Source organism: Glossina fuscipes, unplaced genomic scaffold (genome assembly GCF_014805625.2).
Source record: "Glossina fuscipes isolate IAEA_lab_2018 unplaced genomic scaffold, Yale_Gfus_2 3, whole genome shotgun sequence".
Lineage (NCBI taxonomy): Eukaryota > Metazoa > Arthropoda > Insecta > Diptera > Glossinidae > Glossina > Glossina fuscipes.
In genome coordinates this window covers 7,640,911-7,659,785 of record NW_023998417.1, presented here as the reverse complement: position 1 = coordinate 7,659,785, position 18,875 = coordinate 7,640,911, and the positions used below count along the sequence as shown (strand labels likewise).

At 32.1% G+C, this 18,875-nt stretch overlaps 1 protein-coding gene across 3 annotated transcripts in view; it reads left to right on the top strand.

Moving 5' to 3' along the window:
* Positions 1-18,875, top strand: part of LOC119634798 (homeobox protein homothorax) — a 289,120-nt gene that overhangs the window by 214,659 nt on the left and 55,586 nt on the right. For all 3 annotated transcript variants that reach the window (XM_038029184.1, XM_038029183.1, XM_038029182.1), the window contains one exon: positions 16,687-16,782. In XM_038029184.1, the coding sequence (XP_037885112.1) occupies positions 16,687-16,782 (96 nt within the window). The remainder of the gene's footprint in view (positions 1-16,686; positions 16,783-18,875) is intronic.

The window sequence follows — 18,875 nt, the reverse complement described above, 5'->3', positions numbered from 1 at the left end:
GTTTTTTCAACCATTTTGCGGAGCAATGATTGCAATAAGAAAAAAAAAAAAAAAAAAAAAAAAATAGAAGAACAACAGCCGAACATACACCAAACGTGACAATTTGCTTAAAATAGTTTTTTTATTGATTCGGAAAAACCCAAATAGAAAAGAAATCACCTTTAACCAGTCAATTGATGTCAGTAGTTGCTGCATATGCACTTAAATGATGCGATGAAAGTAAAAGTTGTGTGCACTTGGTGTTTAGTGAATGTTCAACATTATATTATGACCAAGTCGTGAAAAGCTTATAAAAGCTCAAAATGTCGTTTATTTAATCGCTTTGAAGATTTAGTAAAGCAGATGTAGACAAATAGAGTTCGAGGGAATATTTTGCTTAGTTGATAAGTTGATTGAAGATTGATCGCACAAGCGTTAATAAGAATACGGCGCAAATGAAGAAATAAGAAGATTCGTAAAAAGGACGGCGAGAGGATGGAGAAACTATGACTCCCTTTGCGAGCGAACAACCTTAGTTGTCATACAATGGAAAGCGTTGCAAAATGCTTCTTGAACAAGTCGCGTTCGGTGCTTTTCAACAAATTGGCAAAATATAGCCAAGCAAAATATAGCCAAGATTACAATAAGGATTAAATTCATTATGTTCACCCAAATGGCTCAGATTTTGCTCCCCAGTGAAAGGAAAGTGTGTTAAGAAAGTGTGTGCAAGTTATACGCACTAAAATAGCGAGCGATTGTTGCTGTAACTAAAGTGTCCCCTTTAAGGAGTCTTTCTTAGTCTGAAGCTGACTGCCTGCAGCCTTTTGTATCTGAAAGTCTCAATTTTGAGGTATCCAGTGCACACGGGCTAAATATGAATCGATCATTGGCGACTCTCTGTGAACAGTACAACTGAAGGATTCTCTTACTGCAGTGTTGCTGAAATGGGGAAATTTCTTTCTCTCTCTGTTCGTATAGTACAGAAATGCAAATGATTATGAAGTTTTTTATAGCGTCTTTACCGCAATGGTGCCATGTTTTCGTGTGCGACTTTTGTGGCCTTTTTTTGTTGTCATAATTTGTTTCAACTTTTTAACTTGTCGAAATATACCATCTATAGTCTCAAGAGGCTGCAAATCGCTTCAATTCCAAGAAGCGAACAATTTCACATTTTCTGAAGGAGAGTAAAGCTAAGATTTACATATGATTTACGATTACTTAAAAATCTTTCGCTCTTACCTAAAAAAACTGCGCTAAGCTAACTTCTCCTATCTTCAGTAGGTTGTTGATGAATAAAGTGAAATTTGGCAAGCAGGGCGACATTGCAGAGGTCTACTGGATTCGGTATCCCTACGGTCAGTTTATCATACTTGTATGATATGGATTAAAAGAATCGGAGGACTTCGCCATGTTACTACGTTAGTCAACTTGAAAGCTGGGGGAGGCGCTACATATATTGGTTAAGACTGAGTAGATGACTTTACAAGTTATCTGAAGAAAAATAGAACTTGTATAGGCTGCCTTAGACAGCTTTGTTTAGTATGTGATAAACGCATGGGTATGAATTGAATGAATGAAATCAATTAATGATGCAATGGCCGCCTAAAAGCTTGGCGCTTTTTTGAAATATCTAGAAATAGGGTCTCGTCGTCTTTAAACGATGAATTCGTCCGCTTGCCGCTTTCAAAACCTGTTCGAACCCCTTTTCTGATGTCTTGCGTTAGCTTGTTTCAATAGTTGGAATTTACTACTTGAATGAGTTCAGTTTTTTTGCGATCTAATTATCGATGAAATATATACAAAAGCAGAATAACGGAGAAGAAGCACAACTTGTGTCTATCCGACAATATACATTATTTAAGAAAGGTACTGTGAACTTAACTAACAGTTCGTAGGCAGTTGTTTGCTTACCATGGACGTACAATTCCATGTTGTCCTATTAATCTGCCTTTATCTCTTCGTGAGTCTCTTTCGTCCGTCTGTCATAGCGTTGCTCCAACTATATCCTTTTCATCCTACATATCTAATAAAGCAATATAGCCAAGGATAAGATTAGCATTGTATATGCATTATACAATGAATCCAGCCATGCCCTGTTAAGGACAACAACTATTGCGAAAGCAATCTTGATGAGACAACATTTGGAAATAATTTCTGCAGAATGTAGTAAAAGGAAACGATTGGAATTTCCACAAAGGCTTAATGTATACATATATATACATATATATATGTGCATATATATATAAATATGTATTGTAGTAAAGTTTTTAGATTACAATTTGAGACACAAATTATGTGGATTTTAAACGTACTGTTCAGTTTAGTTAATGCAGCTTACAATTGTTATATTACATACATTGCTACCAACCATCATCGACGCAAGCATGCATGAACACAAGGGATCGATATATTTTATTTACTACGAAATTGTTTCCTGATTTTCATGATTGCCATGTAACATATTTATGATGGTTTAAAAAAGAAAAAAAAAAAAAAAAAAAAAAAAAACTGAAGATCTCCGCAAATGCTGCACAACAACAATATTATCAACAATAAACCAAATTAAAACCACAACAATTTTTTACAATATTCACGTGTAAATTTTCCAATTGGATGGCTTACCAGCACTACGACGTACACACACATGTGTCATACCCGCCTAACAATACAACACAACAAATAAATTTAAAATTGAAAAATTTTTATATGAAAAGATTAAATAAAATGGTTTAAATTTCATTTTAAACGTCAGACAGAGTACAACCCTTGATTGAAAGAGTGCAGAGAGAAAATAAAAAAAAAAAAATAAATAAATAAACAACAACAAAACCCGAAAAAGCGAGAGAGAGAGAGAAAACATATTTTTCCACTTTTACACTCTTTGAAATGAGCGCGCGTTATGCATATATTGTACATCCGTTGCATGATATGGTGTTAAATAAGGTGATACGGATAGAATGATGTGCTAGCTGCCTGGCCTTTAAAATAAATGAATTGATAATGCAATCAAAAGTTGTTTTTATTTCGTTCTTTCTTTTTTTTTTTTTTTTTAATATATACTTATAGTAAGGGAAGTCAGGTCATTCGGTAAACGCATGTACATACACGCACGCACGCACGCATGCATGCATGCATGCATGCATGCTGTGGCTGATGTTGTTGTAGATACATATAAATGTATAATGTTTTTGGGTTGTGTTGTTTAATATTATTGGTGGAGCGATGTTTTTTTGGATGTTTGTGCGCCTCATAAAAACTGACAGATTAATTTCCTAATTACGTAAACACCAACAAACGAAAATCCGCAATGCAAGCACGCACGCACTCACTCACTCACTCACTCGCTCACTCGCGCGTCCACTTCAAAACTAAACTGTTATGTACGCAATATGATAAAAATACTAAAGCAGTTAAAAAAAAAAAAAAAAAGTGAAAATAAAAAAAATAAAATAAGGCTTACCGTGTATGAATGTAAACAAGTGCAGTAGGTACGTAACGTAAGCAACAACGATAATGGATGTAAAAATTATAAAAGTGTAAAATGTTCACGATACGCTTGTTTGGAAAAAAGAAGTAAAGGGTAAAAGGACAGAAAATTAAAGAAACTTTTTATACTTCTGGTTAGTATATATATATATATATATATATATATAGGTGCCAAATATGATTCAAATCGCTTTGGAAACCATGACTCATATTTTGATTGGGCTAATTTCAAACCATTTTTCCTCAAGAATGTCATATGGATCTTTGAGGTTAACATGAAATTGTTGTTGCGCAAATCATTACACTCTTTGTGAGACAAATTCTGCATATTATCTTTATAGCCTTTATGCATGAAATCTTGTCTTTGCACTAAAATATCTCGAACGGATAGACTGGAATAAATCCAAAATGAATCTGAATCGATCCACGTAGCAAAAAGATGTGCAGTCATACTGACTGCATCTTTTTTGAAAATCTACTGGAATCTATCCATAAATCTTTTATGTTAGCTTTTGAGGCACTGTTAGTTAAAATGTAACGAACTGTGATCTTGACACACAGATTTTTTATCTAGAATTAGCTTAACATCATTCTCACAAACATGAAACGATCAATTTTGGTAGACTGCACATAGAGCATGCATGAGCGCGCTTCGTAGAAAAATCTTCTAAAAGTAGTAACTACAAGCAATAAAAATTTATATGCTATCTACTGTTGTGTTAACAGGACCGTAACATTACTGTTGACATGGTATGGTTCAAATTCTTTGGATTACTGGACTTTCTGGCTGTCAAAGTTACTGTTTTGGTCTGTGTATGGTGTTCAGTGTTTTTTGTACAGTTTCTTCAGATTTCATTCAACTAATGTTATCGTTAGAAATTTTTTGTCTTCTTCTTTCATTCAGGTTTGTCTTTCCATGAATCCTTTTTATGTTTGCTTTCTCCAGCTCTGCATTCAAATACCTTTACTAACTTTGTTAACTTTTATCCAAACACTCATTTCCCGAATTTCAATTTTATGAAGTAATTTTGGTGTTTTTTGTCGAAATTCGACGCTTGTACAGTATTATTGAAACCATCATTGTTTCCCTCACTAATTTCTATATTAATTTATACGTTTTTTTAAATCTTTTCTGTATAAATCTTTTATTTATTTTCTATTAGGACTTTTCTATTTTCTTCTCTTATCTACATCCAACCCCTTTCTTTAGTACTTTTACATGTATTTTTTCGATCTCTTTACTCACATTCCATAAATGCAATTAAAACAAATCGATTAGCGAGCAATCCTGTGGAGAAAAGTTTTTATATATAAAATTTGTACAAAGATTACCGGCTTTTTATCGCTTCCCGTTGCTGTAAAGCGTATTCTATTTGCTTTATTGACTTTGCTCCAAATGCCAAATGTCTTTAGTTGAATAGCCTTTCTATGCTGGCTCTGACGTTAATTCCAACTTGTCGAGAAGTATGTTTCTATTCGAACAATTTGAAACGCGTTGGAAATTTTTTTTTTTTTTTTTTTTTTAGGTTATCCGCCTGATTTTCCATTATTATAGGTGTTTATCCGAATTTATTCAAATATTCCAAAAGCTTCCTAAACGCTTTCTGATTAATTTTTTAAATAAAATTTTCTTCCATTGGAGCAAAATCTGCTGAGCATCCATTAATGGTGGAATATTTCATTCCACGCAACCAGACAAAAGGAGCTTAAGAGCCAACATAATATTTTTCTATACTTTCGGTTTGCTTTATATGAGGACGAGCGCCTCTTTCATAAGTTAACTTACGTGCTGGCTTAAGTTCAACTTGCGAAAGCTTTAAAAACTTTAAAAAAAACCTTTATTCTTAAAAACAACTCGAGTAAAATAAAAATAAATAAATGAAAAACAAAAAGCAAAAAACCAACGCATCTGCGTCTGATAAAAATGGTGGAAAATATTGTATGTCGTGTGTTCATTGCCATTACTGTTGTTGTTATTGCTGTTGCTGTTGTTGTTGTTGTTGTTGTTGTTACTGCTGCTGATGTTGTTGTTTTTTGTTATTGTTGTCGTTTTACTTTGTTTGAAATTCTGCAAAAATTGGGGATGAAAAGACTGAATATGATGAAAAAAAAGAAGGAAAGGTTTTTAAAAAGGGAAAAAAAAAAAGAAAAAACGCACCAACGATTGGTCATCGTAATCCACATGCCATACGGTTGTATAATATTTCTGTATTCAGTACCCAACGCTTACATGTACCTCGGCGACGAATGCATGCATTAATGATGAAAAGACCGGTAGAGAGATGTATTACTCACGGGGAGCGATCTATTTTCATAGGCGGTCAACTTTCGTCTCAGCATGTTATTATAAAACGTAAACAGATGACAATAACCCAAAAAAAGAAAAAAAAAAAAAAAAAGAAGCCAGAAAGAAAAAAAAATTTGTATCGTACTGATAGAAAACAAGCGTTAAAACGGCATGAGCTGCAAATGCAAAAATGTTTTACACTGTTTTTACTCATTTATTTATTTAATTTATTTTTATTATATATATATATTTTTTTTTTTTTTTTTTTTTTTGTTAAGGGCAAACTGCATGCACCATGTACCCAAAAAATATATGTACAAAGATTTGCATTAAGCCATCCATAATACTTTGGTGTTATAATTTCTTGTAAAAAACAGAAACGAGCAGTTTTGTGTATCCTTAAAAAAGAGGAAAGGAAAGGAACACTGCACCCAGAAATACTTTTATATTAAAGCAGCAAAAAAATTTAATATTATTTCCAACTATAAAAATAAAATTTATTTACATAGGTATGTAAGAATGTTTGTACGTATTGTATGTATGTGCATTAAATTCTTCTGAATTTTTCATTTTTTTTTTTGGGAAAGCATTTGCCGTCGCTTTATATGCTTTATACAGTTTATATGCTCGTATGCAAATGCATCAGTAAGTACGCCGCCCCCCGTTTTTTTTGACTTATTTATATGTCGCATATAGCATAAGCAAAAAAAAAAAAACAACATCGGGGCAAAGTAAATGAATTTTATGCGATTCAAACCGAACTTCCGTCACCTTGTGCTTAGTGAGCAAGAGAGACAACGTCTTAGTTATTGTGAGGCTTAGGGTGAATCAGGAATAGATTCATGGTTTTATGAGTAAACATTGAATTAAAGCAATGATTGAGTAGAATTTCACTTTTAAGGTGGACCAGAGAACTCGTTAATCCATCTATTATGAAAGTGAGCGTTTTAAACTCTAAACAACAAATGACTTTATTGATTGTTGCACGAGTTTCTCAAATTTAACTCAAAAATATATGCATCAAGTGTTAAGGTTGTGTGTGTAGGTAGATCAACTTCATTTTATCATTAATAGCTACCCTTCACTTGCTCTTCAAAAGTCATCTATTTTTAATATCTGATGTATCAATAATAATAATGTGTTCAAACGGAACGATAAAGTTAACACATCTTCCCAAATGAGTGGGGAACGCAAAAAGTAAGCCAATGAAACAAAAACCGTTGAATAAGTTTTTAGTCACATTTAGTGTGGATTTTAAAATGAAATTTTAAGCTTAAAAGAGGATTTTCAAAATGAAATTTATATAATTTTTGGTGACACACACACTTTTTTGTTTTCTGCACAAAATAAAAACCTTTGCAAGCGCGCATAAGAGTCTTTGCCGTTTATTAAATTTCAAAATGAAAAAAGTGTACAAAATTTTCATAAATTAATTTAGGATCAATTAAAACAAAAAAAAAAATAAAAATAAATAAATACATAAAAAACTTTCGCAAATTCTCGACAATTCTCCACTCTCTCCCAGCCAGGTCCATTCAAAAGCTTAAGTACACCGACAAAACGATGACATTAAGCCTGGAAGGGATAGCTCTCGGTCAGTATGTATAGTTTGACCTAAATCTTGACTGTGATCATTTTTAGTATGCCGTAAATCTTCGCTTATGCTAATTTGCTGCGGTTTTTAATCGTTTCATTTGAGAGCCGTTTTCCGCAAAGTTTATCTTACGCGCAGAAACAAAGCAAATTTCAAATTTCCTTTTGTTATTTGCTTAGCTAAAAGAAAGTTATCACGGGAATGCATCCAAAGCTGGGTTCTATTTTAAACATGAGGGAGCTATCACACAGACGCGTAGTAAATTCTATTCAGTATTCATAAGAAACATGCGGTTCTGAGCCGCTTATGTTTTGTCCGTCTATCCGTCTATTCATTTATCTGTCTATTTCTCATACGAGAAAGGGCAAGAAACAAATGCCCTATGAAGACCTAGCAAAAAAACCGATTGAATGAAGGGAATACGAAATGTCGTCATAAAGTAATAAAATCAAACTTGGGGAAAATGAGGAAATTCTCGAAATATAAACTTTTTTTTCAATACCGCCATCATTGTCCATAAAAATAAAATTATTATACACTACATCACTTGCGCTGCAAGGGAGAATATGTTTTTGTTTGTGCGGATATACGCAACACTCGATGATGAATCTAAGCTTATCTGTCTGTCTGTTTGTCTTGTTTTCTTGTCTTCAACCTACAGGTCGCGTTTTTTTGAAAAATTTAAATGAAATTTGCTTCGCCAGCTTGTTTTGGCTCGAAGACGAGCGCTATTGAAAATAGCTCGGATCCGAATGCTTTTCCGACCACTTCCCATATTTTGAAAAATCGATGTATTAATAACTGCCAAGTAGGGCAGGGTATTTTATGACGGGCCATGCCCCACTATAGTGTTTTTACGTGTTTCCACTTTCTCAGAAACATGCACCAGAAGCATAAAGCAATAAGTAATTTTTATGTAACATGTAAAAATTATAAACAAAAAGAGGGAAGAAGGGCTTATAACTACAAGGCTTTCCAGTATCTTGTAAATAAAATAGTTTTGTTGAAGTGCTTTTATTTAAATGCATATATATAGGCGACTTAAAATTTTTAAAGGTTGATTGTCTGTGAGTACGCCTCTATATAGCAAACCCCGATCACCTGGACGCAGCCAAACTGTGAATAGGTTAATAAATAAGAAAAAGAACTATGATAAATAAACCTGACTTTACCTTACCTAGCTAGTGTCTGATCAGTCGTAGGGATTGAAGCAAACTAATTTTTTTGGATTGTTGTTACCAACTTGTTAAGGGAACGTGAGGACATTTTTCATTAAGACATATTGATCTCGAAGTTGCCCTGAATCAGTTCATTGTATAATCCGTCATTCTAAACAATAAATTTTATACTTCAAGCATGGAGTTCGTATTACTTGCTCGAAAACTGTTTTACACAATGAATCCCCTATTCTCCCAAATCGGGCTTCCACCTTAATCTAACCTAATCCTTTGTGTTAAGCGTTGCGTCACTTCATTTACGGCACATAGAGTGAAAGTTGAATTTCTCACTAATTTATCTACCGAGGGCAGGTGCGGTTAGGTCATACCATTTCGCTTTCATTTAGCGACGTATATCTTTTGATGTTTACTAATAAAATTGTAGTGGTTGTCATATCCAAAGTTTCTGCAGACTCTGGTACACGTAACACCTAATGTATGCATGCAATTTGCTTTTACAACAAAGCAGCAAAGCCTTAGCCCATGGCTAACGTAGACGTATTTCAACCATAGCGAATATTATTGTTTTCTTTTTCATTTTCCGTCAACAAATTCAAGAGCAAATGCTTTAATAATTGTAAGCGATAAGCTTAAGTAAAACTATTGTTAAACTAATTTCTTCATATTTACTTATCTCTATAGTTTGCTTATGTCGCACATTTATTAGTGTGGGTTATGAATCTCAATATAAGCAAGAATTCACGCATCCAACGTAAACACACTCACATACTTTCATGGCACATAAATCATTTTGTAGCAATTCAAGTGAAACATACAGAAAATGAACGAAATTTTTATAAATACAAAGTAAAGCGAAAAAAAATGTAAAAAAAAAAAAAAAAAACACCAACAATGACAAAAATGTTATGTACGAGCAAAGATACAAACAATACTTTAAAAATTAGAAAATTAAAAAAAATATATGTTATTATATATATATGTATGTAAATAATGGGATATGTATGCGTGTACATATACAAGAAATAGTAATTTATACTTATTTTGATGATTTTTCTTTTTTGCAAAAAAAAAAAAAAAAATTGTTCTTTTGTATTGCGAACAACGCGTTTGCTAGAAAACGCAAAGCTTTATAACAAAAATAAAAATCGCTTTAAGCGTTAAGAAAAACAAAAAAAAAAAAAAATTATTATAATAATAATAATAAATGGAAAATAGAAGAAAAACACTTGCGCTAAAAAGTTTGACGACAGCAAATAGAAATATTTCTCTAACAACGTGACTACAAGGTAAGCCTAACGATAGCAAAACTGATATCCATTGAATCGGTTCTCGGAGTTGCGAAGAATTACGAAGAACACTTGGGATATCAGGGTGAAAACTGAGGGGCAAAGTTATGTACATCTTGAACGATGTTCCCTAAATAGGTTGTGGGTTTGTTGATGGTCCAGAGAGAGAGAGTATTTTCAGAGGCGTTTAAGTTTTTAGCTGGATCCATTTCCCGTTTCCAAATTTTCTATGTGAAATTCAGGTCTGAGGATAATTACATTAAACTTCAGTATCAATCAATAATTAAAACAAGGCGACTATCAATGACAGACGGAAGAATGCATTGGTAACTGGCCGAACGGGATGAAATTCATTTCGAATTTTACACTGAGTACACTTACGTATACCCTAAACATATGAAAATGCGATCAAAAAAAGCGAAGGCATGGTCGAACGAACAGAAGAACTTAAGTGAATCCTTGACGATTCTAATGCTGATGGAGGTCATGTATCGAATAACTGAGTTCTATGTGAATGTTACGAACAAAATGACAAAATTTATATGCCATTGCAAAGCATGCTAAGGCTGGTGGTTATAAAAATAAAACAAAAAGTAAAATAGCAACAAAAACAATATCGACCGTATAGTGTTGGAAAGACAAAGTGTTCAGTCAACGAGTGGTGTTACAGTCAGCGCAACAAAGTGATAAATCATTTCAACTGTCACTTTCGAAATACAATTTTATCTAAACATAACGCACAGACAAACACCAACACACTTAGAGAGACGACTATCAAACATTAGAGAAGAATTTCGTTGATTAAAAAAATAACTTTGAAAAAATGTTTTCTGGTTTTCTTCTTTTTGTTTTTTTTTTTCTTTCTTTTTGTTTTTTTTAAATTAATATTTTAAGTTTCTTTTTAAAAAAAGAAACATGGCAGTCACAGAATTTTAGCGTCGGCATTTATTTTATTTAAAATTTTTTCAGTTATTTGTTCAATTTTGTGCTATATGTTTTGCGTATAGCTGAATATTGAATGAATGATGCAGGCAGCGTAAAATTGCTCAATTAAGCAATGAAATGAGCAAGATATACGTATGAATATCTGTATATAAATATATATATATATATGTATATATTGCATATCTACATGCATATAAATGTGTAAGATTGTGTATATGAACTTAAGAAAACCCTCTACAACTTGTCTTTTAGCGAGAAAACTTAACAAAGATACTCCACCCCTTTTTTTTTTTTTTTTGTATAACCGTCAAGAAAGTGTTAAAAAAAATATTTTAAAAATATGTAAACGAACAATTTTAACTAAATAATCTACAAATGCGTACATAAATTCGCAAGAAAATAATCCTCTTCTTTTTTTTTTTTTAATACAATCTTTCGAATTTATTATTAAAATTTTTATTTTATTTACTTGAACTGAAATATATTAATAACTAAAAATGATTTATACTTTGTTTTCATATTTCATTAAGAATGAAAAGAAAAAAAAGTGCAAAATTCCTCTCAGCGCGTTGCTCTCTTCGCAAACGTACATTCTCTTTTTTCGATACTCTTTCATTACTAGAATCACTTGCTGTAGCATTCATTATACTCTTATGGTTATTGTACTAAAGAGCTTGTAAAAGAATAAAAAGGGGAAATATTTCACTCAATATTTATCTCTTCAACGAGATTCTCTCTTACCTTACGTATGGTAATGTACGTGAATTCGCTTTGAGTCTTCATCTAACGTAAGGACTCAACTTCTCTGCATTAACTTCAGTTTACGCTCGCATTTGTAAAGTAATATCAAGAGAGAGAAAATCGGAATTGCAAGCAATGAATGCGACTGAGCACATTTTAGTAAAAATCTCGTAGACTGTTTGGCAGCCAGCTTTAAAAAATCCATAATTTTTATTTTACTACTGCTTATGTGAACGCAAGAAAAACAAAAAAAAAAAAGAAAGAAAAAAAAAAAAAAAAGCTAAGAGGCAAAAAATCATACACACGAAATAAAAATTATTAAGATTTATGTGCGAAACAGTTTTCTTTTGGGGGTCGTGACCGTGAGTCTATTAGCAAAAGCATAAAAAAATAATGAAAGAAAAAAAATAAAAGAAACTATAATAACATCAATTTAAGTGTATTCTCTAGTCTCCTATGTCTGATGCCACATGATAATGATTATTATATAAAAAAGACCAAAAAACTAAAAAGAAAAAAAACTATTAGCAAAAGTCTTAGTTCTTATGCATGCATACTCAAGATTTGATTCGTACACGCACAAATTTAAGTATTTGTCATACATTTCCTAATATTTTTCTTATATGCTTCTGCTTACGCATAAAGATTTATTCTAGAAGCAATTATGTGGTGTATAGTGTTAGAGTGAAACAAATATATGAGAAAATTAAGCTTAAGTTGTTTTTTTTAGTAAATAACGTAAAATGAAGTGCGGATTTCGGGAAAATATTTTAAACCGTTATTATTGAAACGGTTCATAGATTGCAAGTAGCTTGCTACGTAATAGTTTCGCATAGGCAGCCACGTAAAGGCTATTTTGAATAACGGAGTTAATTTTGCCGAAAGACGATAATTCTTTCTTAGCAGCTAGAAAACAGGTAAAAAACCACCAAGCCAGGTTTCAGGAATTTTTTTATTACTTTGTCGGCCAATGAAATTCTTAATGCTATGCCAATAAATATAGAGTTTTTTTTTTTTTTTGTCTACTTAGCCTGGAATATATGTGAAATTAGATATGTACCCTTCACGGGTAGCCTATAGAGAGTGTACTACCTTCAGAAAAAGATGACAAAAACTTTGAAAAGATTGCAGAACTTATAGATGTCGTTGAAAAATTTATGTCATAAGTAATAACAAGATTTTAACTAAGTATTATTTCTATAAATGAATTCCGCTTGCCTTGATCACGTGGGTAAAGTTGAAAGAAACTAAGGTATTTCGTACACAAATTTAGCCGAGACTTGAAAAATATTCAAAAGTGAATGAAACTTTTCTTCTTCTTTCTTCAACTTTAGCTTCGATGACGAACGCACCTTGAAAGAATCATTGCTTGTTTAATTGAAAGTGCGCTGGAATAAGCTAAATAATTCTGAAATTTACTTTTAACGCCACTTAGTGGACTAAGAAAAGTGAACGGTATAAACAAATGTACATAAATTTACATTTCTCACCTGCAAAACGTCTCACCTCTAAATGGAATAATTATTGGGTGGAATTAAATAATCATATCAATATAATAAAGTATTTATAGAATGTGTACACATAAATGCCATTTGCGTGGGAAAGTATAGTTGATAGTTTATGAAAAAGTAAGGATTAGTAAAAGCATTATCCGATTTATTAATAAAACAAATGACGAGATAAAGTAATTTAGCGTAATAAGAGAATGACTGAAACGATTATAGTTCGTAAATCAACTAAATGATATAAGGGACTGAATTAACATTGTATGTTGAGTTGTGAGCAAGAAAACTCAAAATAATCAGCTTAAGAATGTGGGATAAGTAAAATAGAAGCAACATCACAGAATCCTGACTTCCATTGCAATGCAAATTTTTTATATCATTTTATTAGTTATTTAATGTTATTCTTATTATTATTCTCTATATATGCCTTTTATAATAAGTATATATCACACCTTCGGGAAGGAAAAGATTGCATTGGAGAGAGTACAAGTTAATTCGCGAAGGGACTTCCTAATCAATGGCCAAAGTAATGATGCGTGCAGTACACTCAAGGTCAACTAACCCCTTTTTCTTTGATGTGCTACAGTTCGTTCTTTTTGTCTCTTAGTCAAAAGGTAAATTTTATTGATTTTATAGATTTTGGGATTTCATCGTAGTCTTCGTTTCTGTCGTTCTAAATCGAGCACACCTAAGAACCTAATGATTTTAAGGAATGTTTTACAATTAATACTTAGCGGGCAGTATAAAATTTGGTATAGGATTCTACTATAGGTTGTGTCCACAAAGTTTTCTATCTTGGTTGAAAGCTATCGATCGAATTTATATCTTCCTTGAAACTTTATGTATATAATGGAGAATTCAAAAATTGACTAATTGGCTTAATAATTTTTAATAATATGTGTATATATTAATTTTTCAGTTTTTTAGCGCATAAGCGCTAAATCCCTTTCTAGCTTTGCTTTAAAAAGGATTTTTGTGAGGTTTATCTTATTTGCCCTTTAAGGATGTATAAAAAATCTTCGAATCTCTTCCCTTTTATTTTTTATTATTAAATTTTCATTTCTCTCCAATTCTAATGTGTAATTAAAATTTATGTAATTAATATGTCTACCACTCTTAGGCATTAAGTTGAACACCCATAATTCACACTTGGTTTTCTAATTTTTAAGGTTAGTCCGGTCATTCGCATGTTTTACAATTTTTTTGGTTTTTTTTTGTGGGGGACGTAGCAGTAGTTGAACTTAAAAATAAAAGAAAAAAAAAGTTTTGTTTTTTTTTATTTTTTTTCTTCGCTCTTTCATTTTGTGAGTTTGGTTGAGTTGCGTTAATAAACACCCCACAAAAACATCAAATTTAATACGCACATTATACCCAAGAAAATTGGCCATTAAGAGCTATTCACCGAAGAATTGCTGACGAAAATAATGTAAACGTTAAACAAAAGATTTTTGCTATATATATATATATATATATATTTTTTTTTTTGTTTTTGTACTTTTTCTCTCTCGCTATTTCTTTTCATTCATATAAAGGTGTGTTGCGATATATATCGAGGGGTTACTTAACTTAAAAATAAAAACCCTGAATAAGTTTAAGGAAAAAGATGAGGAAGAAGAGGAAGAAAAAGGAGATAAAAAAACCGCAGCAGCGGCGCAGCATTAACAGCGGCAACAAGAGAGAAGAAAATCTAATATTACCACTTGTTATTAAAATTGTTTTTATGCGCCGTTTAAGGTTATAAAATAAATTATTATTAACGTCATTTGAAATCAAACAACAACAACAACAACAACAACGGAAATAGCTGCTAATGTGGTAGTAGTGTTGTTTGCTTTAAAGTTCTTAATAAAATTGTTGCCCTCTTTTAGTTTTTCGTCATATTTAGCTTCTTGGTTAATCGTAAGACCCTATCTATGTAGGTAGAAGTTCTTCCATATGTGTCCTAGGTCCACAAGGATAGCTAAGCGCTCTTATATCCGTACGTCGTTGCTTGAAATGCGTAGCATGAAAACTTGAATAAATGTATAACACATAGCCACGAATTTCGCTCTTTCCAACCCGAATCTTACTATATATTATTTAGATCCGTCTCTATATCTGTTTGCCATTACAGTGGGAATGGCGTGAAAGCTGTAATGTTCCCCCATTTTCAACTTGAAAGACAACTCGCTGTTCTTTTAAGCAGATCAGAGTTAGTACTTATAACATATAAAATATTCAGATGAAACTTGGAGTGAGTGAGAAAAAACTATGAAAATTTACTGGCAATATATACTTTATATAAATGGTCGAAGATCTCTTGTAGTATGCGTCTAGTAATATGTGTCTAAGTAGTCATTATATGCGTCAAATACATCTAGGATTAGTAAAGGATTATAAAGCTTAAGTGGGTTGATGGGCATTAGAAAATCATTAAAGCAAATTATTAAACATTACTTTTAATCAATACATTTAACGCCGATGAGGATTTGAAGTAGTCGACTTGAGACAAACAAAACGTTTTTGATTTTTTTTTTTTTTTAATTTTCTTGCAAAACGGAATTTATTCGATCTTTTATTTTAAACATAAAATTGCTTATGCGGTAAATTTCGTTAGAAAGAAATTAAATTTCAAAATACTTTTGTGGGTTGGGGTTTTTTTCTAAAACACTCGGAACGGTGAACGATTGTAAAACTAATGAACATGTTTTTGTGTTTTTTGTTTTTTTTTATTGTTGTATGTAAACCATAAAAGAAGGCAATCGATAAACCATGTAATGACGTTTTATTATCGCAGCATCTTTATGCAACAATTTCCTGCCAAATAGACTCTAAACGTAATTCCAAATGATCGTAATTGTTGACTTAACAGCTGAGAGGTTTGCTTGCAACCTTATTAGCTACGGTAAGCTAGCGTCCTCCAGTCAATCAAAAGGTCATTAAATAAATTTTCTTGTGTGGGAGGAAGAAGGAGTGATTTGAGTATAAACTTTCATTAGGTTATCGTTAATATGTTTTCTTATCAATTGAATGAATGTGTCTCTAGAGTAGTTCTATTAAACGAAACGTTTGCGAATGATGTGTGATATAAATCATAAATTACTGATGAAAATATTAAAAATTGTAAAAATTGTTGAGTACAATAATAATAGACACAACGTTAGTTAATCCCAAGTGCCAATGAGTACGCGAACGCGTACCGAGAGCAAAATAATTGAATATACTATGAATTTCGAACTGTGTTGCACACATAATAAGAGGCTATCCTTTGGAAACAATATCATAAAAGAACTCTTAGCGAAAGCGAGTATAATTTTACTGAGGACGGTCCGCATGCACTTGTATTCAACCGATATAATTGATTCAAAACTTGCTTAGCTCTTGTTGTTACGGTTGCACTAACTTCTCTCTACATTAAGCAGCAATAAAAGTTGTTAAATATATTTGTTGGGAACTATCGAAAAATGATTGCTATATAGAAAGGCATGAGTAGATTTTTTACATAAGTAAAGGGCATCCATAAAAATTCGCATCGTAGTGATCAGAGGGTTAAATTTGCTCTTCTAATATTAATTATACTAAACTTTGCTTGAATTCCTCTTTCCTTTTTTTTATTTCTTATGTTTTTATTTTTTAATTAATTTACAAAAAATTAAGAAAACAAAAACACTTTAACTTAATTTTTGTTAAAACATTCTTATTTCAGGTCGATGGTGTCGAAGAGAATGGTCATCACCTGCCGATACTAGAAATGCCGATGCCTCAAGGCGATTATATTCCTCTGTCTTCCTAGGTAGTCCCGGTAAGTACTTAATTATACTTATACTTGATATATTTCCATTCTTCGCAAATTAGCGAATTTGTACGAAAGTGTTTCGTTTCAAATCGTTTTTAAAAAGTCATATGCAAATAAATCGTTTCCTTTCGTTTTGTCTTCTAAACAACTCAACAAATTTTAACAGACATAACGTCTGCCAATTCTTATTGAATGCCCAATGTTTTTTTTTTTTTCTTGCTTTTTTTTTTTTTGTTTTTTCATAAATTGAAACTAGGCATAGTAACAAAACTAAAAATAAAAATGCATAGACGAACATTTCCACACCATTAGTACCCACACTGTACGTACGGTTGGAGTGTTGTGTTGTTGTGGCAACTTCTCAAAATGATGTTGCACTTGAAGTTTCAACCATGAATTTCATGATCTTTTATAAAGAAGATGAAATAAAAAAAAAAAGAAAAAAACGAAAATAAAAACAGTAAAGCACTTTTAGAAGGAAGAGTAAAAGAAAACACATACACATACACACCAACTTATAGACGACGTCATCATCAGCGAATGGGCGGCAAAAAGGCTTTGATTTTTGCTTGATTTCTTTCACAAAAGAATTGTTAGAGTATAGCGAGAATCTACATACAAACATAAAAACAATCACAACAACAGCAACAACAACAACAACAACAACAACTACAAAATAGAGTTGCTGCTAAATGTAGGATGTTGTCGGACAAAGAGCCGTAATGCAGCCAGCAACAGCAGCCACAGCATTTTCATTTAACTTAGGCGTCGGTGGTAGTTTATGTTGGTCTGTTGTTGTTGTTCTTGCTGCTGCTATTGCATGTGCATACAGTGTAACGCCATTTTTGTGCTTGCAACAACAAAATGATTGTAAACTAACCAACTTCGATATACGTAACATATTGCAATGAAAGCACGAATATATATATATATGTATGTACATAGGAGGTAGAAGGAGTACAAAGAAAAACTTTACAAGAAAAAAAAAAAAAAACTACATATAGACGCCGTTAAGAAAAAAAAGATTTGGTTTTTGAACTCAAGTCGGTAAAAACAATATTAAAATTCAGAAAATTTAAGGTAGACGGGCAGACAGACAGGCGGTCATATGCCTACATTCAACATACAACTGAATGGTCAATAATGGTCGGTATCTTTCTTTTTTAGTTATTGTTGTTTCATTACTACATTGTATGTTGAAGAATGTGATTCACAGATACCCACATACTGAACTATGCCAGTTCAGTTAGTTAGCCAGAGACTTAATATCTACCATATTTACATACACACAACACAAAATAAAAAAATGAAAAAAAAAAAAAACTTTTATGTACATAAACATATAAAAGAGTCATGTAGCGGGGGCATAAGAGTTCACTTGAATGAAAAGCAATACCATGCCGCCCCGAAGGATAACCAGCGACGTTTATTTATATTATCATTATGACGTTTTCAATGTCGCTAAAAAAGAAGTAAATAAACTGCATCTTATTACTTGCATTAGAAATGGAAAATAACTATCAAGAAATGTAATGCCTAGCATTAAAGCACTTTCAAAGCTAAGACCAGAGCTTTGCAAGCTAACCTTACAAAGTTGTCTTCTTCGAGAGCAAAGCAAACACGATAAGTTCGTCATATGGTTACAGAATGTGACAAATATTGGACAATTCTTTGATCCTAAAAGAAATCCAAAAATCCTTTAGATTGGATTATGAAAACTGTGGGACTGAATCGACAATGGTGTTCAACAGGTGTTGTGACTGCAGTCTTAAGGACAACATTACTTGATGATTTTCCTTGTGGCACTTTTGATTACTTTCCCTAAAAATTTCCAAATGTTATTTAAGAAAACGGATATCGGAAAAGAGAAATTTTAAGCGAGCGAATGTAATAAATTAACTGAAGCCATCGCAGACCAAATGTAAAATAGAAATAATTCCTCAAAATTCAAAATTGAATTTCTAAACGCGTTTATCAAGAAGATATAACTACGGAGCTTATTGAATCGCTAACTCTTTCTATCTTCATCTGACTCCCATTTACTTTTGGTAACAGCTTCACAATGAGATTCCCTGGGGTAGATATAACTGCGGAGCTTA